General features: G+C 39.4%; 1 protein-coding gene across 1 annotated transcript in view; it reads right to left on the bottom strand.

Moving 5' to 3' along the window:
• TRPM6 (transient receptor potential cation channel subfamily M member 6) overlaps window positions 1-21,898 on the bottom strand; it is a 93,661-nt gene that overhangs the window by 12,811 nt on the left and 58,952 nt on the right. The window contains exons 23-36 of the mRNA XM_075020815.1: window positions 21,767-21,881; window positions 19,854-20,053; window positions 17,401-17,533; window positions 14,508-15,649; window positions 13,675-13,787; window positions 12,614-12,740; window positions 11,606-11,703; window positions 9,195-9,253; window positions 7,701-7,726; window positions 5,853-5,903; window positions 3,513-3,578; window positions 891-1,177; window positions 559-641; window positions 7-16 (exon numbers count right to left, since the gene is read on the bottom strand). Of these exons, the coding sequence (XP_074876916.1) occupies window positions 7-16; window positions 559-641; window positions 891-1,177; window positions 3,513-3,578; window positions 5,853-5,903; window positions 7,701-7,726; window positions 9,195-9,253; window positions 11,606-11,703; window positions 12,614-12,740; window positions 13,675-13,787; window positions 14,508-15,649; window positions 17,401-17,533; window positions 19,854-20,053; window positions 21,767-21,881 (2,510 nt within the window). The remainder of the gene's footprint in view (window positions 1-6; window positions 17-558; window positions 642-890; window positions 1,178-3,512; window positions 3,579-5,852; window positions 5,904-7,700; window positions 7,727-9,194; window positions 9,254-11,605; window positions 11,704-12,613; window positions 12,741-13,674; window positions 13,788-14,507; window positions 15,650-17,400; window positions 17,534-19,853; window positions 20,054-21,766; window positions 21,882-21,898) is intronic.

Here is a 21,898-nt window from a genome sequence, read left to right as displayed (position 1 = left end):
GAAAACTTCCAAGAACCTGTAGATACAAATGCTGTCTATCAGGAGCTGGCAGGGTAATGAACATCCTCACAGTCAGCACACAACATGATGCAAAACAAATATATCAAAAAGGAGGCCATGACTTCCCTAGCTGGAGCATTTTGAACAGCAGGAGGTACCAAATGGTAGATAGCACAAAGGATTTCTCAGTTTGATAACTCTCAAAACGAAGCACATGACAAGAAAGTACAGTTTATGGACAAACAACATAACCTGATTTACACCAGCCCACTGTAAATAAGCTATATCAAATTGCCTTATGTTAATTGTATAAAAGGCAATTCTTGCTTACGTCTAAGGAACAGCTTTATGAAGAAGCTAATTTTGCCATCACATGTAGCTATTAAGACAAAGTGCAAAGCTCCCTACCTTTCCTCTTGAAAAGTTGATTAACTATCATTAGACTGTCTAAGCAGCAGCTATTTCAACCTGCTATGGAAAAGGAGGTTGCACTAGACCTGGGACACAGCTGAAAAGAGAAACCTTTGACACCTAATACTTGAAAGACAGTGATTTTACCTTGGAGTATAGGGAATAGTATGAGGCTTCACTTGATTGAAGGTATAGATTAACTTCTGGGCAGCCCTTTGCTGTTGGATCTCCTGAAGAAAATAATGTTATAAACATCACTTTCTTCTTCATGAGGAAAGGTGCCATGAATTACCCAAAACAAACACCTGACTGTATACTGTTTACAAATGGGAGATATATCTTCCTCAAAACCTTTTTCCTTTCCAAAAGATAACATCAAATTGCATGTCAACAATGCTGAAGACATTCACATGCAAGCAGTATAACACTTAAGGCACGTCAGGCTAGACCAGTCAGCATACCTTCAGGTCTGAACTCACCCTCAGGCAGAGGTGTAACACTGTGCCATCATGAAAGATCTTTTGCCAAGTCTGAACCACCTCTGGCAGAAAAGACTTCACAATAAATACTTGTCCCAGCTTTAATACATCATTCTCAGACCAAGTACAAATGACCTTCATGGCCCTCCGCAGACCCCCATCCATCTCCTCCCGTGACAGGACTTGGATCATTGCAGCCATACCACGCTGGGACCAGGAAGACATGCTTTTATCAAGGTTCATAGGTGAACTTTCTTCTAGCCGATAAACCGTAACTTCCTCTCCAGCTTAAATAAAAGGAAGTTTTGTTAGCAGAAGCCACACATTGCAGAAACAGGAGAGAACTGCATTTTGATTTGGTGACTTAAAATAACATACCACTTTACACACCTTTGTAAGCCACACTTTAAAAGAGAGCTTTTTTGTCATTACTGTTCATCTGTGTGAAAACTTCACCAGCCTAAACTTACACGACTTACTACATACATTCTGCTTCAGATCTACTGTGATAATGTAAGTACTCCAAGTAGCTTGTATTAAGCCTCTAAAGAGAGATAAATTTAAGACATCCTGGACACTTCCACACAAGCAAAGCTCATTGACTTATATAGACCAGAATATCAGTCTCACTTGCCACAGTTTTTTAAGTACTTAAAGATGGTTGAGCTTTAAAAGTACATATTTTTCAAGGGTTACCATTTTATCTCCAGTGTACAAGTTTTAAATGCCCTGAGTGTGGCTCTCCTGTTTATGCACTGATGCAGAAGGGGAATTTTTAGTAACATTGGTTTTAAGTTAATCAAGATCCATGGAACACTCACAGTATTTTCCTTGTAACTATGCTTAACAAACAAACAAACAAACAAACACCCCACCAAATAAACAAGGCATACAAACACACACAGCTTGTAATAGTTATTGACTACAAAATTAAAGGGCTGGAGAGTGCCACCTTTAGACGCAAACAGCTGAGTTGTTTTAAAAGTGGTAACTTGGCTACGATGAGACAGGGAAATTAGATTGAAAAGGACATGACTTTCCTTGGAGAAAGGAATCCTAGGAGAACAAGCTAAAGCAGATTAACAGGAAGTTTACAGTTTTGGTGTTTTAAACTAAGATTTGTCTTTTTCCTAGAAATTCCAATGTTATTTGTACTGCACAAAATCTCAGATGTTCTGCTCCTGCTAATTACAGTTTTCTGAAAGCAGAACAAACCTAGTGAGCTTTAACTCAGTCACACTCTGTTTCCCTATGTGGTCGTAAAAGAATTCCTCTCTTGCAGTGTAAGCAAGATGCCTTTCTGTTGCCATCATTTGTAAACTAACAGAAAAGTGGACTGATTTTTTAAACGTGGCTTTCCTTCTTGCAACTCACATTATTGCAATGTTAATTCATAAGAAATAGGTTTTCACTGGCAAGTGTGATGAGGTAACTACATCCGAAAAATGACAAAGAATGGCATAAGGAAGGACAAACTGGATTCAGAGGAGTAGATTATGTCCCTGCTCCCAAGCCTACCTTCACCAGTTAGCACAAATGTAGATACTGTCGAACGCCACAATCTGCACACATTTTAATTTAAAATAAAGCAATGGAAAAGTCAGTGTCTTACATAGAAGACAGACACTTGAATAAAGATACTATAACTAGACGCATTTTTTAATCTTACATTAAATCTTCATTTTATTATCTTTTGACAATTTAATACCTAGAAAGGTGTCTCCTGGGAGCTTCAAAGATTAGAATGTTCAATATGCTTATAGCTATATTAATTATCTGCAGCAATCTGGTCCCAAGAAATCCTATGATACTGCAAGTATCAGCAATTAGTTGCTGTGAGACAAAATATTCTGCCCATTGAAAAGAAGGCACCTAGATCTTATGTGTCTAGAGGCAGAGCTTCTGCTGCTGTAAGCCAATACTGCAGACTAATTTCACAACTCTTCCAAACAATTTATTTATTATTCTCTACCACTCTTCAGTTATAGCACAGTTCTTTTTCCTTACTATACTACAAGTTTTCTGTACCAGGTACAGGAATAGTGCTCTTTCAAGCAATACTTGTTTTTTTTCTGGATGGGATATCCTATACATATATATACATGAGAGAGAGAGAGAGAGAGAGAGAGAGAGCATGCAGGTATTAAGGTTAAGGGGAATCTTTTTGCTGTCTTCAGCTATCCTAATGATAGGTATAGAGAAGATGGAGTTAGGCTCACCACTTTGGTTGACAGTAATCACATAAATACCAACAGATAAAAGCTACAGCAAAGGAACCCCCAACAAATACTGCAAAAAATACTAGGTCCACAATAAAGTCAGTCAAACACTGGAAGAGGTTGTCCAGTGAAGCTGAGGAATCTCCATTTATAGACATATTCAAAATGCAACCGGACAGGCCCTCAGCAGCCTGATCTGACTTGGCCACAGAAGGATTTTCACCAGCTGACCTCCAAAAGCCCCTAAACTACTGCATGACTACAATTCTATCCTGGTTCTTCTCTTTTAGAAAAGAAGAATTGCTGAAATTAATCCAAGGAAATTTCTCAAACACAGCCTTTAAAAAGATAATGCAACGACTATTTATAAAGCAAAAAACATAAGCAGGAAGCTGGTACTCACCAAAGAGCTGCACTGGTGTAAATGGTATAGTCTGAGCAAGTCTCATCAAGTTGTTTCTTTCAACAGCTGCAAACAACATAGATTTCACTACTATTCTGAATAAACAACAAGCTGGCTGAGTTTCAGAAACATCTGGCAGCACTTTACTGTAGTGTACAAAGCCAAAGAGGCTGCAGTGTGATCCTATGTCAGATCTGATCACCATTCTACCCAGTCAGCAACCCCGCTTTGCAGGCCCATGGTATCTCACAAGCATGAGCTGCCACTCTGTCCCCTGTGCATTGATTCCCTCCTTCCAAGGATACAGGCTCTCTGGGACAAGCCCCTTGCACTCTGGCGTGAAGACCTGCTTCTGCTAAATCTTCATCCTCCTCCATCCACCAAGGACTGCCGCTACTTCCTCCTCCCGCCAGTACAACAACATTCATACTGTGCCAATGCGATGCATTGGCCCCAGCTGCACTCACTGCCTGTCTTGTCAGGCTCAGAAGCACCTGGGCATTTAGCAAGGCATCACAGGAAAATCCAAGCTTGCCCTGCACAGAGCAGTGTTTCTTCATCTGGGCTCCTTGCCAAACAACGTCAGTAACATTATTATATCTCCTTAATTGGCAGCTTATTTCTCAGGCAAACACCTTCAAAACTTCAGAGCGCCAAATAAATATTTATGGATTTGTACTCACAATGACTCAGTTGTCAGGAAGGGGGAGAGAAGTGTGAAGTAAGCCACAAAGAGAGTAAGACTAGAACAAGAAGGCAACTCAGACAGCTACAGTGCTGCCTGCCTAATTTCCCTATTCAATGCCTGAAGACAAAAGTAGCTTCCAAAGCAGAGAGTGAACCACAGCAGAGCTGTGTTTCTCTGCAGAGCAAGCAAAAAGCCCTGATGGCAGACTCTTCCAGAACTTGGACACCATCTGTCCTTCTTTTTAAGATTACTTCTCTGAGCAGAAATTAATTAGAGTTTATTTAGCCCAGAAGGACAGCGCAAAGGAAACCCATAACAAGTCAATCTATGAATTAGGGTCCTCATTTGAGAAGATCTGCATTTCAGACTCCACTTCAAGATTTGTTTACATATTCCGAATTTAACAGGCATTGGTTAACATGCCTGAACTGTTTTAGAGCATGGACTGAAAAACCAGGGTCCTCCCTTGATGCCTCAGCAGGAACATGCTCTAGTCACAAAATCAGTGCATAGCAGGCACAAGGATGTGAACAGGGGAGCTGCCAGACCTCTGCCAGCACCCACTCTAGAGCCTTGAGAAGCAATGTGAAGTGGACTTCCACCAACTGCTGAACTTGGGTCAAAACTCAAGGTTTTTTGAGTGTGCAGAGAAGCAGAACTGTATTTGCCTGCACAACATGATAGCAAAAATAATGCATAAGCAGTATATGGTGCAGGATTTTAGAATCAAGCTTTGGGGCTTAGTTGGCTAAATTCTATTGTGATCCTCCTGAAGAAAGAAAACCTACAGGGGAAACCTCTCGACACATTTGTCAATTCATAAAGGAAAGTGCTCCCATCAGTGCTAAAAAGTCCTACCCAATCTCAAATAGCATGCCTGACAAGAGCCAAATTAACCACTGCAACAATGCCAAGTTGTCAGAGAAATTACTCCTGTACACTGATGACAAACCAGGAGGTGCTATTCCCAGTGAAAATCATGTAGTTTTGTTGAACTTCTGGAGGCTGCCCATGCCCCCGGTGTCATCCTCAGCTGCCCATTACAGGAGGTCAAGTCCCGTGGGCAGCTGGGACACCTACCAGCATGCGCTGCTCCACTTTCCTCCAGGAAAAAACGTCATCCCAGCCATGTGGGAAAGGGAATCTGTGTGTGCTCAGCTCAGGAAAAGACAGGGCTGCGGGTAATTAGTATTCAAATGATGTATTCTCTGCCAGCTTTCCAGGAGTTCATAGGTATATAAACACAGATTAAGTAGTACAGGACCAATTAACTGAAGAAACCAATTCCAGAAAGTACAAAGGAGGATGTGGGAAGTGTGAGGGGCAGTGACAGCTATAAACAAATGAGTGCCTCCTCTGCCCCCCCAAGGAATTGGAGCTCTATTCGTTGTTTCCACTGATATTTTGAAAGCGATTATCTACCTTCTGCTCTGAATTTGCCAGAAATACTGGGAATGGAGCAATTAGCAGCAAGAAAACAATTCATAATTTCCTCACTGGAGTGTTAGGTATGAATTAATACAGAACCTTCTTAGCAGTGGGCAATCATGCAACTCCTCAAAATGAAAATCACAGAGGATGACAGGGGAAGAACTAATGATCTTTTTAATTTGTTAAATTACTCAGCTATCATTCTGGTGCCTCCTGCTTACCTGAGTAGTGATGATGCAGATCTTGAGATGTTTTCAAGCAGGCAAAGATATCTGAAATAACGTTTAAAGGGTCATTACGTTAATTATTATAGCAGAGATAAATGCATGAATTTTTAATTCCTTCCATCCCAGAGTTTGTCATGAAACAGATTAATCAGAATTACTGTCTCAGCATTCTAAAGAGGAGAATCACTAATAGGCTTTAACTACATTATTATGTACAGTATACTGGAAGATTTCAGTCATCAACGTAATACAGCCAGATGACTTATTTGTTCAGGGAAATGGTGGGAAACTTGGGATATTAACCTCAAGGACATATAGCTTCTCTAAGCCAATTACACCTCTGGGATATTAAAAGCACTTTGCTGTCCATCATGCTTCACAGCCTCCCAAAGGCATGATTTTTCCAACTCCTTCCCCAGTCATTAAGCATTCCATTAACTATACTATTACACCAATGTTATAATAATACTGTCACATTAACCCACAGCATCTAAAATGCTGTTAAAGTATAAACAGACAACAAGTTCTGTGGTTACATATTCAGCAGGCACAGCCAGATCAAATTTGGTCCAAAAATCTGTTTTATAAAAAGTCTTTTTAATAAAACCAAGATTAATGAGCATGTTTCTATTAGTTAGATGAAATAACTTTTTTTCTATTGGAAAACAATCCTCCAAAATGCCAGATTATTTCAGAAAATATGTTTACTGTACTACTTTTAATTCTGAAAAATGAGATAATCAAAACTGAATCTTCATCAAAATATTTGAACATTACACTTTTCTTCTTGATGTATTTTATTTGCTTATATTCCCTTTCCTAGCAAAAGAGATCTTAAATAAAAAACACAGATAGAAGTTGGCAGAAGGGCCAGCATTTCCACTGAGTGCATTTGGTGATTCAAGGTCCCTTTTGCTCTGTTTCTTGCTGGACCCAACTAGTTTCATTACATTTCATATGTTGTAAAACAACAAATATGAAAAGGGGAATGGTGACTAAGTCATTCCTTTTGAGAATGGGAAAACCGGATTTTAATCAAAGCCGTGGTGCGCTCTAGAGAGTAGCCCCACAATTCACTACACTTGCAGCAGTGTGCTTCAGCACTGCAGCGTTTTGTGCAAAGCCAGACCCAGAAAGAGCAGTGCTCGAAGAGGAGATAAGTCTAAAAGCAACTCATTTCTGTGTCACAGCTAGCCTCAAAAAGAGATAGATGCCCAGCTGCTCAGCCTCTTACAGCTAAGTGGCATGTCAGGAAAACTGTAAGATAGACTAAAAGGCAACAAATACAAGTGAAGTTAACTAGCACTCTAGTGGAACAAAGTCATTCCCTGCTATAACCTTGAATTTCTTCATTGGCCATTTCATAACAAATTCAAACCTTCACTGAATTCATAATTTCAGGGAAACCACACAAACAGAGGAATTACACCAAACTCCAACTTGAAAAATAGGCATACATTAAAAATTTTACATCACAATCTATCCCCAGGTATCCAGCCTGCTTTAAATCAGGAGGTCTCTTAGACTGCCAGGGATGAAAGCAGGACCATCATATTTAAGAATTTCCTTCTCCTGAAAAGGACAACATTACTGGGCAGACTAGAATGAAAATAGATCTTTTTAAGATTTTGCAGTTATCATGAGGAAAACATGTCCTCGTAAAAAAAATCTTTCACTTTAAAGTACAAATTAATAACTAACATATGAAACAATAACTGAATATTTTCCTGTAACCCTCCAACTATAGTAAATTAACCTCCTTTTGGATTTTGTACTTCAGAATTGTCAGAGTGAGATTTGCAGAGAGGAATTAAAATGAGTGACAAGCAACCAAAAACTTACTGCCAGTTTCCTCTGAAGATCTCAACCTGTTTAAAAGTAAACATTTGATATTTTACTCCAAAATTTCTGTCATTAAGTTACCACTGGTACATATATGGAGATGTGATCTATGTGAAGGCAAAATTCACAACAGTTTGATCAGCAATCATAAAACAAAGTAACCCTCAGCACAACTTTGTTCATTGCAACAATCAACAAATAATCTTCAGTTACTGATGAATAGCCACATTTTCCTGCATATTTCTTTGTCTGCTTTATGTTGAGCTGCTCTTACAATTCTGCACCACTATTCATATCGTTTACACTGCAATAACAGTATCACTTAAAGACAATTTCAATCATATACACAAGTGTTCATTTTTCAATCAATGCTGAGATGTATTCAGAGCTACATATGCCATTACCGTTGCTTGCACAAAAACAGACTTTTAAAACTGATGGTCCTTTGGATTAACAAGGCTGCAGAAAGACTACAGCATCAGCATTAATGATAAAGCAGTCTTTGTTACAGCAGACAGCAGATATGATTCACCTCACAGACCAGAAAGATCCCACTGAAGACGACAGACGAAGTGACAGAATCAGGCCACTCAATGACCTGTAAGTCCTGCTGGTAAGTACGCAGTTTGCCTACTGCCTATAAATGACTGGGTAAAAACAAACAAACAAACAAACACCCCAACCAACCACGGGATGGGTAAAAAACATGGTATCTTTTTTCGTCTTCCCATAGTGAAATCATATGGGGTGTGACAGCTTTCTAGTGTCTTTTATTTACTATATCCACAGTGTTACTAAGTAAGAGAGGTATAAAAGAAATTGATGAAAATAAGAAAGAAAAGGAAAAGGAACATAGAGACAGCACTGCATGTGGAAAAAATACCCCCAGTATTAAGATAATGATCAATCAAGCTGGAAAAAAAAAAATCAAAAAATACACAATAAAATTGAAAATACTTTTGAAATCGTTATACTTTCACTAAGTATAATCAAAGCTTAATAACTATTGAACACCCATTAAGAAAACCAAACTAAATATTTTGTAAATGTGCAGACTCAGTATGAAAAAGATTAATCAGAGAATAAGAGAAGCTTTCAGGAGCTGCTAGCATTTTAGTTATTAAAAAAGGAAACAAGCAATTCGCACAGCAAAAGCAAATGCAACTTTTCATGCTCACTAGATTGGAATAATGGCTAATTAAAGATGTTATGGTGATCTTTGTGATTGAATTAGAAAATTTGATTATTGTTAGAATAAAAAGGGGTGTCTATTCCACCTAAAATTATACACTTTGTTTAAATGGATCTCCTTTATCTCCATTAATCAGGCTTCATTTAAAGAAACTTAAACAGACTGAATTGCCTTAACTCTTCATTTCACATAAATTTCTCATCCTAAGTATATTGCAGGACTGAAGTGGAAACCTGCAGAAAGTGTACCACTCTCTTTCTAAAAGCATGTGATGAATATCTTAATACACTAATAATACATACGAGGAGTTCCTGTTCACATTACTTTTCTTGGTGGTTCCAAATATGCTATTACTCAAATCCTGTAAAGAAAAGAGGTACTTTTACTGGTAAAATCTGCACATCACTGTCATATACACACTGCACTCAAAAAGGTACAATCTTGAAAACACTTGTTGATACGCTTATTGTTAGCATGAATAATGACACTGACAGGCACTGAGTCACAGCACTGCCATACCTACACTAAAATGGAACTAATTTTCTTACATTACAGTTCTCCATGCTGTCTCTATAAATTTGAATAAAACACTCAGGTACCCACCTATATCTCAATACACTCACAAAAGCATGTTGAAGGTTTTCTAATATGGACAGTATTAGAGAACTCTCTTTATATTAGAAAATTACAATGTAGGGATAGGTTTTACAGTGGCTGAAAATAAAATGTACCCTAAACCTCTATAATAGAAGAAGGTAACACACTGAACAGCTTTCCAGTGATATTTAGATCACATAGTTTCCAGGTCTTATAGTTAAAGAAATAATCAAATAGTCTTTTAAACTTCCAGCCATATTAGGGAAAATTGGGCCAGCCAGGTCTTCCTAATGTGCTAGTCAGAAATGGGATTATTTTTCTGAATAGTAGTCAGGCAGATTTCAATCCTCAAAAGAAACAGTGCTCCCCCCAAAAAGTTCAAAGATGACAAAGTTTAAAGATAACTTAAGTAAAATTCAGCTTTGAATATTATCAGACACTTAACTCATTATTTTTTTATTTCACTTATATTTGCACCTTATAGCTTGCTTTGCAGATGAAAAAATCTTTAACAAAACCAAAACTTTCCTACACACACCCTTGCTTTGCTTCCTGCTACCCATCAGGAGGGATTTCTGAACCACTGGTGTTCAATGGGTAAATCTGAGAAGTACCACTTTAGGAAAAATACATTTCTTTAAAATATATCATACTCCAAGCAGAATGGTTAGATGCAGCAACATTGCTACATCTCAACAATATATATAAACTCTCATAACCCAGACAGGACTTAAGGAGACACATAATGACTCACTGGCTATTTGAGGCTGTACCTTGAAAGAATAAATAATTTGAAGTTGGCATACTGGAAGTGACTAGTTTCAGCCTCACTCCAATCCTGCTGTAATCAGTGGAATTTTTCTGAGAACTTTAAAAATCCCACCCTTAAGTTTTACCCAAGACATCTTAATATGAGTTTTGAAGCACCAGATTACGTGGTCCCTTCACACAGTTTTCCTGTGTACCTTTATTTTGTTTGTCTGACCCTATGTTTCACATTTCAAAGATTTATTGATTTAGACTCCATGCTCAGGTTTTACAGAATACAAATTCAGTAAATTTATTTCTATTTCTATTTCTCTTTCTCTCCACTCTTTCATAGGAAAACCTGCCATTTTTAAAATTTACATTCAACTCTCTTTTCTGGTATTTGGGATTCAAATCCTACAGCACTAAGAACAGCAGATCTGGAACCACCTAGTTTACTTTTATTCCTTAAAAAAAAAAAAAAGGTAACTCATTGCATTCACAGTGAAAAATAAACTAGGCTTTAAAGATCACCATTTTAATAATCAAGAGTGCTATAAGTAAAACAAGCAAGGAAGGGTGCTGTTGAAAAAGGAAGAGGGAAGGATTACTTCACAGTTCCTTTTCTTAATTTAGTCTTTGTTAATTTCCTTTCATACCTCTCAGATACCCCCGCCCAATGTACTGAAAGATATGTTTTCTTCCATTAGCTACACCTTTTTAAAACAGACAGAAGTCTCTATAATCCAGATTCCTGCCCCTAGTCTTCGGGAAATATAAACTGATCTAGCCCCATCAAAGTCTATGAGCCTATGTTGATTTACATAGGCAGAGGACCTTTATATTATAGAGCTGCAAATTAATTCTGATAAATAATAAGATACGGTGCTTATAAGCCAGTGGTTAAGAAATCTAAACTTTGCAATTATTATCATACTTAACTCCCATTTTGCAAGAAATAACTATCTCTGTGTGATAGATTAAGAGCTGTGTAGCTAACTTTCCAAAATTTACTTCACTCTGTTAACCAATTTTGCCTATAGGTTCAAGACCAAGCTGTGTGCTCACTCATTGCCTAATTAAACATCAACACATGCATCATTTCCAACCAACTTCATACTCAGAACTACTCCATGATTCAATAATTTAATATCCTACTTCAATAATCTTAATAGAGTGTTAACAGCTGTTAAATTATTCATTTACTCACACACATACACTGTGCCAGCAGACAACAAAAGTTCTTTGTCTCTCAAGAGGTATTTCATGACAAAGAACCTACAGTGGCAAGTCCAGGGACATCAGTAGAGCTATCCTGGGCTCATCGTAGCCAAAACTATGGAATAGGATGTGCAATCTTAGGTCTTACCTCTCGAGAATGCCTCAGGTAATCACAGAATGGTATGGTATGCCTACCAATGTCTTGATTTTTCATTTTCTGGTGCATGTAACTGAGGCGTTCCAAACCTAGCCAAAAGAGCAGGTGTCAGCTATTTCCAGTGTGTAGATGAACAGCTCTACTGCTGCAAACTAAGTACCTATGCAGTGCTAATAAAATAAACACTTATATACCCTATTGCCCCAGCAAACGTGTAATGGGCTATAAAAGAAATAACAGAATTTCATAGGGTTAAAACAGAGTGTTCCCATTCTGTGTCAGCAGATTTTGGAGGAGTGCAGCCCTTCTCAGACCATGCTGTGCTGAGTCACAGCATTCACTGTTGCTTCTCCCAGCAGCTCACAGAATGAAGCCAGTGAGCCGCATCACAGCAAAACTGAAAGATAAGATGAACTATGCAAAGGATTTCTGAGAATGAAAGAGCTGGAGAATTACTAAAAGAAGAGTAAGAATGCCATTCCTTTTTCATTCCAACAGAGACAATACAAAATTCATTTATTCCCTTTGGAGGATGTGTTTCCGAGCAATGAGTAATGAATAATGCATGCAGAGGATCTGCCAGCAGATACAGTATCGCAGCACTGCCTGTGAGTGTAAGCGCCTGGAGAAATTCACGAGAGTTTATTTTTGCAATTAGCCAGCATGCCACTTTAGAAGACACCTCAGGAGAGGTGGCAAGGATATCATCCTCCTTGCTTCCCACTTATTCCTGAGGATTAGTACTCTACTATCTCCCACACAAGACAGGCAGCACTCCCGGAAAGTTTTAACTGACCTTCTATCCAACCTATGTCCCTTTTGCCTCCACAATGACGCAGCAAATAACCAAATTGTGTGTGTCTGCAACCTAAGTCTAATTCTGTAAAAATTATGCCGTGAGGTGAAAGTGGTGGATAACACTTTGAATTTATGAATTTTTATTTACTGCTTCTTTTTTAAAGCTGTTCTGAATTTCACCATCTGCAAAATATCACATACTTAGCTGACTGAAATTAGACACAGTGAGCCAGTTCTTGCTGTGTTTCTCTTGCTCATCCCAGACATTGATCTCTGCAGGCTCTGAGCTCACTTGGGTGTTCTGGGGACAATCATCCACTCTAATCACCTGGCAAGACACAGACAAAATGGCACTCGATTTATAGGACGACTAGCACCTCTGCAGTTCCTCTGACAGCCTATGATGTGGCCTTTCAGAGCCTAGCTGAAATGCCAATGACTGCTCTCAACAAAGAAACAGATTTTCACATTGTTGTTACAAGTTGCAGAAGACATATTGCTTTTGTCTAGTAAATACTACTGATGAAAGATCTAGCACTACAGCTTTTTAAAACAAAGTTTGAAGTTCCTCAGAATACCTTCAGAGGTATTAGGTCTCAAAGTTCAAGTCTAAGATCTGTTGCTGACCTGAGCATCTTATGTAAACAAATCAGTCTTCAGCTTTCATCTCACTAAACAGAGATAACTCTTTCCAGTTGAAAAAGATCCTAGGAATCTCTTTATAACTCTATAAATAGGTTTTTGTATATGTACACACACATATAGTTATGAAAGTTGCCCCATATATATGACAGAATCAATATGCTGTCTGAAATGCGCTAAATGTTTGATGGATTCAGAGAAAAGACTGTGGGACTCTTGTAGGCAGGAGACAACTTTATGAGGCCTAGTTTGCTTGTTTAGAGTTGAACACTGCCTGGATATGGCTCACCACTCCTTCAGTCTCTCCCAGGTCATATGAAGCCTCCCTAAGTCCTCCTGACAGCTAAAGTGCAAGGACTGGTTCTTTTCTGTGTAAAATCAATAACAGCCCTGGTATACTATCTAGCAAAGCCCATAGACTTCAACACATTCAAAACCGAAATCCCACACATTCAAACAAAAGGGAAATTAAACCAAAGCCAGACACACAAAAAAGACGCCCCAATTTGTGTGCAGCATTTTAAATGTATACAATTTCAACTAAGCCACACTGCAGAACTGCTCTAATTGAATGAAAAACACAGCTATGCGATACGTTATTCTCTTGCACCTGCACATACCGGCACCTGAAGAGGTTTTTGATTCTTCTTTCCTCTCCCAGACTTTCTGTCTCTGTTTTGTTGTTTTGCTTTTGTTGCCTCACTGTGGTGTAGCTCACTGGATCGTAAAGACTCTGTGGGAAAGAGTCAAAAAACCCCATTAAACTACTGAGCTTTTGTTTACTAAGAGAAGATCTGATAAGACTGAGAGTTGGCAGATCTCCAAAGCAAGCTGAGAAAGACTTGTGACACCCAAAGCTAATACTCATGGAGTTCAGTGCAAAGATGTGCACCATCACAAGGTATAAAACAACAAAGGTTATCCATCACCTCATACTACTCATACTTAGAACTGGATCTGCCACATTTTAGCTGTTGGTAAGCAAACTTGGTGGTGGACAGGAAGGGTTTTAAACTGGCTATAAAAATGTATATCTCTTAATTCTCCATGCATCCATCTGACCTATGAAACTGTTAATGTATCTCTTAGGGATTGTGTAATTTATTTTGGCTCCTGTAACTCTTGCATTGCACACCCAGGGCAGAAGAATTCTCCTGAGCAAGCACAGTCCATCTGTCACCCCAGATATGTAGCCACAGCCATAGGGATCCCATGAGATGGGGAGAATCAGGGTGGCTGACACACAAGTGTGGTACAGCTTGGATACCAGGCATATTTCAGAAATTCCCTACAACACTCAGACCTAGCACAAAGAAAGTGAAGGATTAACTCTGGACTCTCTCCTACTACATTCAACTGCAGTTAGTACCTCCTGGGTGCAAGCAAAACATTTTTGTAATGTCTTGGGCTCCCCAGTAAAAGATACTGTACAGGTGTAGTGTTTTATAATTACCATCTATGGCCTTGCAGGTTTTCCCTCTTTTCTCTTTCTTAGGGGACTGTAAGCTGTTGCTCCTGCAGAAACTCCAGTCCCTCCAGAGTGGGCTAATCCAGAAGGAGGTGCTGCGTTTCAGCTTGTTCTGAGAGGTGCTGCTGCTGTGATGTGACCTGTCAGAGTTGTAGGAGAAGGACTTTGATTCTCTTATCTCGACATGCCTGGGAGGACTACCCGTGCAATTGCAGTCACTGTTGTAGGTGGAATGTATGCACAGGGCTGCCTTCCTTGATTCTGAGCTGAAAACCCCTTTTTCATCACCTTCAGAGAATCCCCAGTTCACATAACCACCTTCAGTTTTTTCCCTGTCATCACAGGAAGGTGCTGCACTCTCTTCAATATCAAGCGATGGCTGGAGACCAGGAGGATGATCAGCCTCTATGGCATTAGTCTTTTCTGATGGCAAATGAATAACAAAATCTCTCTGGCTCCATTGATAATCTTCTGGCTCTTTTCCAATCAGGCTGACACTCTGCAAGTTTTGCTGCACCACAATGCTACTTTGCAGTTCATCTCTGAATGCATTGTCCCCATACTTGGCAGGAGTGCTCAAAAAGGACAAATTTAAGGTGACATCCTCAGAGAAAGACCCTCCCTGATGGTCAGGGGGCACCAGCAAAAATTGTCCATATCTAGGCGTTGACTTAGTCTCAGAAGATACTCCTGAAGTGAGTGTGTCACTTTCTATTTCTATCTTTCGAGAGCTGTCTTCTACCACCTTGTTACTCTCAGTCCTCAATACATGGTCTTTGCACTCTGATGGCCACTGACTCCTTACCAAGCTCCGTAAGAGGGAGGGTGGCATGCTATAGTAGTGGTATTTTTTGTCATACAAACATTCCAGGCTGCTCAAGGTCTTGGAATAGAGTGCATTGCTCCAGCTATGGGGCAGCTTCCTACAGGTTCGATGTTTTGTGTCAGCCAGTAAGGCTTCTTCCACCTGCAAGGTGTCTACAGCTGAAAGCACTTTCAGGATGTCCACTGTCAAGGCAGACAGGTCTTGCAAATGTCCTAGCTGGCTGTCCAGGGAGAGTAAAGACTCCTTGATATAAAATACCTTCTCATGCACTTCTTTAAGCTGCAGAAACATCTCCTCCACTCTAGGCGAAAAAAGAAAATATAATTAAAATACCGAAACACAGATGTTTACTTCTGTTTGTCAGATGATGAAGGAAGCCATCAACACATTTCAAAAAGTCAGTGTTTCAAACAGCCCTTTTGTTTTTTTTTTCTTTAATGGTGACTTCCATTCCCATTTATATCTATATTTGACAAAACCTATCCAGACTTACAACATGTCCTTCAGATTACTGGGCCAGCAGCCAGTGACTTTTAAGGAAACAGGCTTTTTGTTCAAGGAGTATCTGTTTTACAGACTGCTATTTTCCAACTAATGTCCATTCCTTGCCATAGAACTACTAAACTGTGGACAGCAGGACACAGCTTTTGCAATGCTGCATTGGCTATTGCTGTAAATGTAAAATGCTGTAAAGTATACTTCTTGTCAGCCAGTCATCCTGCATTTCTACACTTCTTGTGCAAGAATGAGAAGGACAAGGCTCACACAAACCTACAGATACTCTTGCATTTCTCAAATACTGGAGACTACTGGGAAAAAGGTCTTCTCAAGAACCTATCTGGCCTCTGGGAACAGATTCTGTATATCTGATGCCATCAGTTATCTTCAGGTAAAATTCAACTGCCCAAAAAGCAAAGCCTTTTTTTATGGTGTTCAAATCCCCAGTGAACAGTGCAAGAACTTCTTGGCCTGGAATGGTATCATTTTAACCACATCATTATCTTCACATTTCCTGAAGATACTCTCCCTAGTGCTCTATCATTAAGACAATGATAAACTAGCTGCAGGCAATATGCAGAAGTTGCTCTTTTCCTTTGTCACTGAATAACTAAAAGATGTAGTATTTAACCAATAACTGAATAAAATCAAAGACCAATGTTCCAAAATATTTTATTCACCTAAATTAATTTCTTGTATTAATGTCATATAATGCTGTGCAGTGTTTCACCTTTGCACTCAGAGAAAAATTCTTTTCCAGATCTATATTTATCCACTAAATTAAATCTTCTTGATGTAATCGATTCTCCAGCTTTTGAACAAAGCTACTTGTTTTATTTCTTTTACAGGAGACATTCATTTTGCCTGTGTGTTTTGCTTTAGTATGCAGAAAATAAGATTATGAGCAGGCAAAGATTAAGAGGCTATCTTTCTCTAGACAAAACACATTTATTAGATGAGACCAGTATTGGCATTCAGCAAGACTTTTTATAGCACTCATTTTCTTTAACTGTTCCCATTAAACTTAATGGCAGCTTTGCCATTGATTTCAATAGAAAGCTAAATTAGGCCAATACCAAGAGTTTTGAAACCCCATTGACAGTTGTATATTGACATTTTGCAAACCAAGACAATACATTGCAGATAACGCTACAATGGTTACATGGTTATTTCTGGAAACAGCAGTTATACTTAATCACAAGCAACACTCTCACAACGTTCCTACGTTAACGTGTATTGCATGCCATACTCTGGCATGTTTTCGTGGTGCTACCTGGTCTCCAAAAGTGAAACTGAGCAACACCTTGCTATACCTCTTTAACCACCTGCACGCTGCACTCATCTGGGGATGCAATTCTGCCTGCAAGGCTTCCCAGCCGGGCCGGCTATCAGTTCAAACAGATACATTGTATTTCCATCAAATTAGCAAAGCCTATGCATGCTACTATTCCTCATGTTCACAGTGACCTTAACCTGTTTCAAAAGCATTAGCTTATTAAAGCCTTTTTATATGACAAATGTATGCAAAGAGCACAAATCTGAAGCAAAACACACCTTTCTGTTGTCAGACGGATCCTTTCACTGTCACTGGAACTCAGGCTTTCATTCTTCTCATGAAAATATTTCTCCACACACTGTTCCTCAAAGTCGTGGAGTTTCTTTAACTCCTCATCACTCAGGTACAGCTCTGAACAAATGAGGTAGGAGTTGTTATGAAGCATGCTGACAAATGCAATTGTTTACAAGCATCCATGAGAAAAAAAGAAAACTGTCAGAACTGTTTTCCTCCCCCTCCCTTGACAGGAGTAATCAGACTTACCCCCATGAATCTGGGCTTATGTATAAAGACTTAACATGCCATATACATGTAATTGTGGTTTTTATCCTTCCTTAGCCAGGGAGCAAAATCACACTGACAAAAATTCCAGTGCAATCCCTTTTAAAGCCTCAAAAGTACATACCCAAATTGCTGCTCACAAATATGTATTTTCTCCCAAACTTTTTCCTGTATTTTGTTGTACATGTGGGACTCAAGAGACTTATAGGTATGTAAGACTTACAAAGATTTCACCATAATTTGGTCCAGGCATTCATTTAGGGCTAGTCACCTGTAACAATTACAGTCCTTTCAGGTACTCAGAGGTACCAAAGCTTTTTTTTCACCTAATTGCTTCACATGTTCATAGGTATAAAACAATAAGCAAGATTACTGGGTGAAATAGAACACATTCAAAAGTTTAAAACCCCACAGCTTGGACTGCTTATGATGCTATTCTTCTAGCACACCGTGACTTCTGAGAGAAGAGATCAATTACAAGTCAGTATGAAGAGATGCATATGGTGGAAAGCGCCTTTTTTCTTTCCTTTTTTTTATGTACCAGAGTCCTCACTGCGCTTGCTAGGGGCTATCTGTGTCAAGCAACATGGCGATATTTGCTATAAGCATGTAATACTTGGCTGCGACACACAGCTCAGTGGGGAAGCCCCCCGCAGTGCTCTGGGGTCCCCATCTCACTCCGAATGAGACTTGATCACCCCTAGGCTCCTTTTCCCCCTAACCCATCTATGTTCTTGCCTCCAGGATTTTACTCTCTGTATCTTGGTACTTTCATCGATTTTCCACAGGGTGGCACTGGATCCTCATTGCTAAAACCAGTTAATTCTAACCACACCAAAATTTAAGTAGAAGAAACTTATGAAGTAATTATCAAGCAATGCATAGGCATATAGAAAAGGGACACAAGAGTACATAAACAGAAAAAAGTCTCTTTCTGAGAAAAGTGTAGGCAAGGCATAAGCCCTCTTCTATCCAAGGACTTTTAGATGTGCTAAGCAGTGTTTTGGTTTTCCTTGTGCCTAATGCACCTTACAAGAAAGACACTCTCTATGCTATGTCAGTGACTTATACTATGCATGCATATAAAATAAACAGTGGTACTTCAAAGGCAGGCTGATGTATCTAGTCATGATAGAGGAGCTGAGCCTGGCAGCATGAGTAAAGCGGCTCAGCTTTGATTAGTTAAGCCCATTTTTTAACTCTGTAACCACCTGTGAGCATGCCAGATCTTCAGGGATTCATGTTCAGCAGAGAAAATTCTAAGTGAAGCAGAACCCACGCAGGGTCTGCTCACCTCTGTTATTAGGCATCAAGGATGTACATTGCATCAAAAAGGATGAGGCCATATAATACTATGCACCAATGTTCCCCTATGGTTTTTTAGATAAGGTTACAGCCACCAGACTCTCCTTGTTCTCATTCCCCTGCCTCACCCCACCAACCACCAAGCCCCACTACTGAGTAGTCATTCCCACCCCAACTTCTTGTGGTCCCCTCCCTGCAATGGCTAGGGCTGCTCCTGGCAGAGCTGCAAGAGCTGGTGACAGTGGGACAGGGAACTGGCATTGCCTGAAAAAGTCATTAGGAAGGAACCTGGGATGGAGAAATCCAGGTTGGGAAGGGTGAAGGAGGTGGGCTTAAGATGCAGTGATGAGCCAGTGCACAAAGGCAAGGATGCAGCATGGAGGTGGGAGGCCCCTATCTATGCTCTCTCTCTCTGCATCTGCCATCACTGGATCTCCTCTGTGGCTACTTTCTCTGGGCAATTAAAAATGAATTGTTGGTCTTTTCAGGACAAACATACAGAAATGTGTACCTCCGGTATTGTTTACTTTCTTTCAAAATAAGGCTTTTCATTCCTACAGAGTAAGTTGCTGTCACTTTATTTCAGCTCAGAGTTGTGATGTATTTTGACTGATGCACAGTATGTAGCACAGCAAAAGCTACATACAAAGCAAAGCATTCCCCTAGTCACAGTCACTTTTTCCTACAAGAGTTCTCAGACAAGCAGGTTAAATTCTGTTTTGCAAATAAAAACAGCCTCCTACCCAGAGAATCTCTTGTTTTTATTTTTTTTTTTTTTGGAGGAACTGAGCTACAAAGTGATGGGAGGCTGGCAAAACATTCCTCATGAACTATTTCTTTTAGTCCCCAGCTTAGCTCTGCTTACTTAGTCCAACGTCACCTTCCTCTGGATCCAGCTCATTTGGGGGCCGATGGTGGAAGATGCGGTTTATCAGCAGTCCAATGTGGCTCAGGAGGATGAATGGTGGGGGCAGCCATGGCTTCTCATGGTAGGTCATAATGTAGCGGTACCGGTTGTACTTCCAGAGCTTGTTTGATATGGATTTCAAATCATAATAAACATTACTGAGAAGAAAGATAGAGGGGAAAGGGGGGGTAAAACACTCCTGTGAGGAATACTCCCAATACAGCACAAGATGCTTGTCTACAGATCTAATTTGACACTGAAGAAAAGTCCCATCCCTCCAGTGAGGTAAATCAGCTTAGCAACTTTCATTTAACAAAGCAGCAGCATGTGCCTGCAGCTAGTGCACTGAGAATGAGATCTTCAAAGCTGCCTAACGGATTTGGAGATCCAATTCCCATTCACATTAATGGGAACTGGGCAAAAAATATCCCTGAAGTGGCTTTGAAATCTCAGCCAGATTATTTAAACTTTAATACATAGCCTAACTGAGAATTCAACATTGTCTGCCTCTTTGGACTGGATTAAATGTAGGAGTCAGGCTAAGGGAAGACTGTTAACAAAATGGTTCTGTGCACTCCCCCTAAACAAAATACTTGCTGCAAGACACAGCTACACAAGCAGTTCTTCTGCAGGGTACTCTTTGGAGCTGTTATATTACTAAAAGTGACTGTTGTTGCACTGAATAATTTCCTGTATCTACTACCATAGACCCAAGCACAGGAAAGCAACTTTGTGGTTTCTGGCACTGTAATTTCAGTTGCACTGTCATACTACACAGCCAGCATATAATCACAAAAACATCAGCTTTGCTTCTGGGAGCATAATTAAATATATTGCTCATACCCATTTTTGGTCCCACTTCTGGAACAATCAAATCACTAGGCAGAAGATTTAACATATCATTATTGCTGAAGGTTTAAATCTAGAAATAATTCAAATTACAATTTCACAGCTGTGTATTACAAAAAAAAAAAAAAAAAGATGCCTTGCCACAATTTCAGGAAAGGGATTTCTAATTGGAAGTGGGAATAGGATGAGTTTTGATCATTCAGGTTTTTTGAATATTAATCACTACATTTCTTCATCTGAAATTTTTTAACCTACAGCTGACTTTTTCTTCCCCAGAAATACTAGAACTCTAGGAAATAATAGTTAACTACTTGGGTTAGACTGCTCTTTACTAATATTTTACAGAACTTGATCTACTACAAAGGTTTCCCTGTTAAAACTTGAAAGGTCAGAATTACTATAAAGACACTGATTAAATATTATAGAATTACTATGAATTACTACAGAATTACTATAAAAAGCCTTCCTACTCAGGCAACAGACATTAAAAAGCAGATAGTTAAAAACACTACAGTTAGATTTCAGTCTAGAGCATATCAAATTGCACCAAACAACAGGAATTTTCAAATTATTTCCTAAAGGAAGAGCTTGCTCCTACGAAGTCATTATCCTCTTCCCTTGAATACCTTCTCCACTTATCTGTCAATTTAAACCTTGGGCTACCCTATGATGAACTTTATATAGGCTCTCAGCACAACAAATACAACTTCCACAAACAATGGACAAACTACTTCAGAGCTGAATTAATGTTGTTTGTTTGCCAACTGGAGTTGTCCACTTTCACAAAGTCAGACTCTGTTTAAATGGCAAAACAGTTTAGGTCTCTGCTCACCATCCCCTTCGTCCCACCCTCTTACCTCCACCATTCTGTTTTTATTCACTGGATCCCCATGGAAGATGGGGTAACAACCACCATCAACATGCCCCTGCTGTGGCGTTTTTAGTGAAAGGCTTTTGCAGAAGTGTTGGCAGAATATGTATTAGTTGCTTTTGCTTTTGTAGTAATATACCATGGTACCTACTTAAAGAAAGCAATAAGCAAGTTGACCATGATGATGTACTGCACAAATAGGTAAACGGCTTGGAGGAACGGCGTGAGGAAGGAACCAGGAGGACAGTCTTCATTGGTTTCACAGACTGAAATTGAAGGACAT

This window comes from Buteo buteo, chromosome Z (genome assembly GCF_964188355.1).
Source record: "Buteo buteo chromosome Z, bButBut1.hap1.1, whole genome shotgun sequence".
NCBI lineage: Eukaryota > Metazoa > Chordata > Aves > Accipitriformes > Accipitridae > Buteo > Buteo buteo.
Note: the sequence above shows the minus strand (reverse complement) of the source record. Positions and strands in the feature narration are given on the sequence as shown.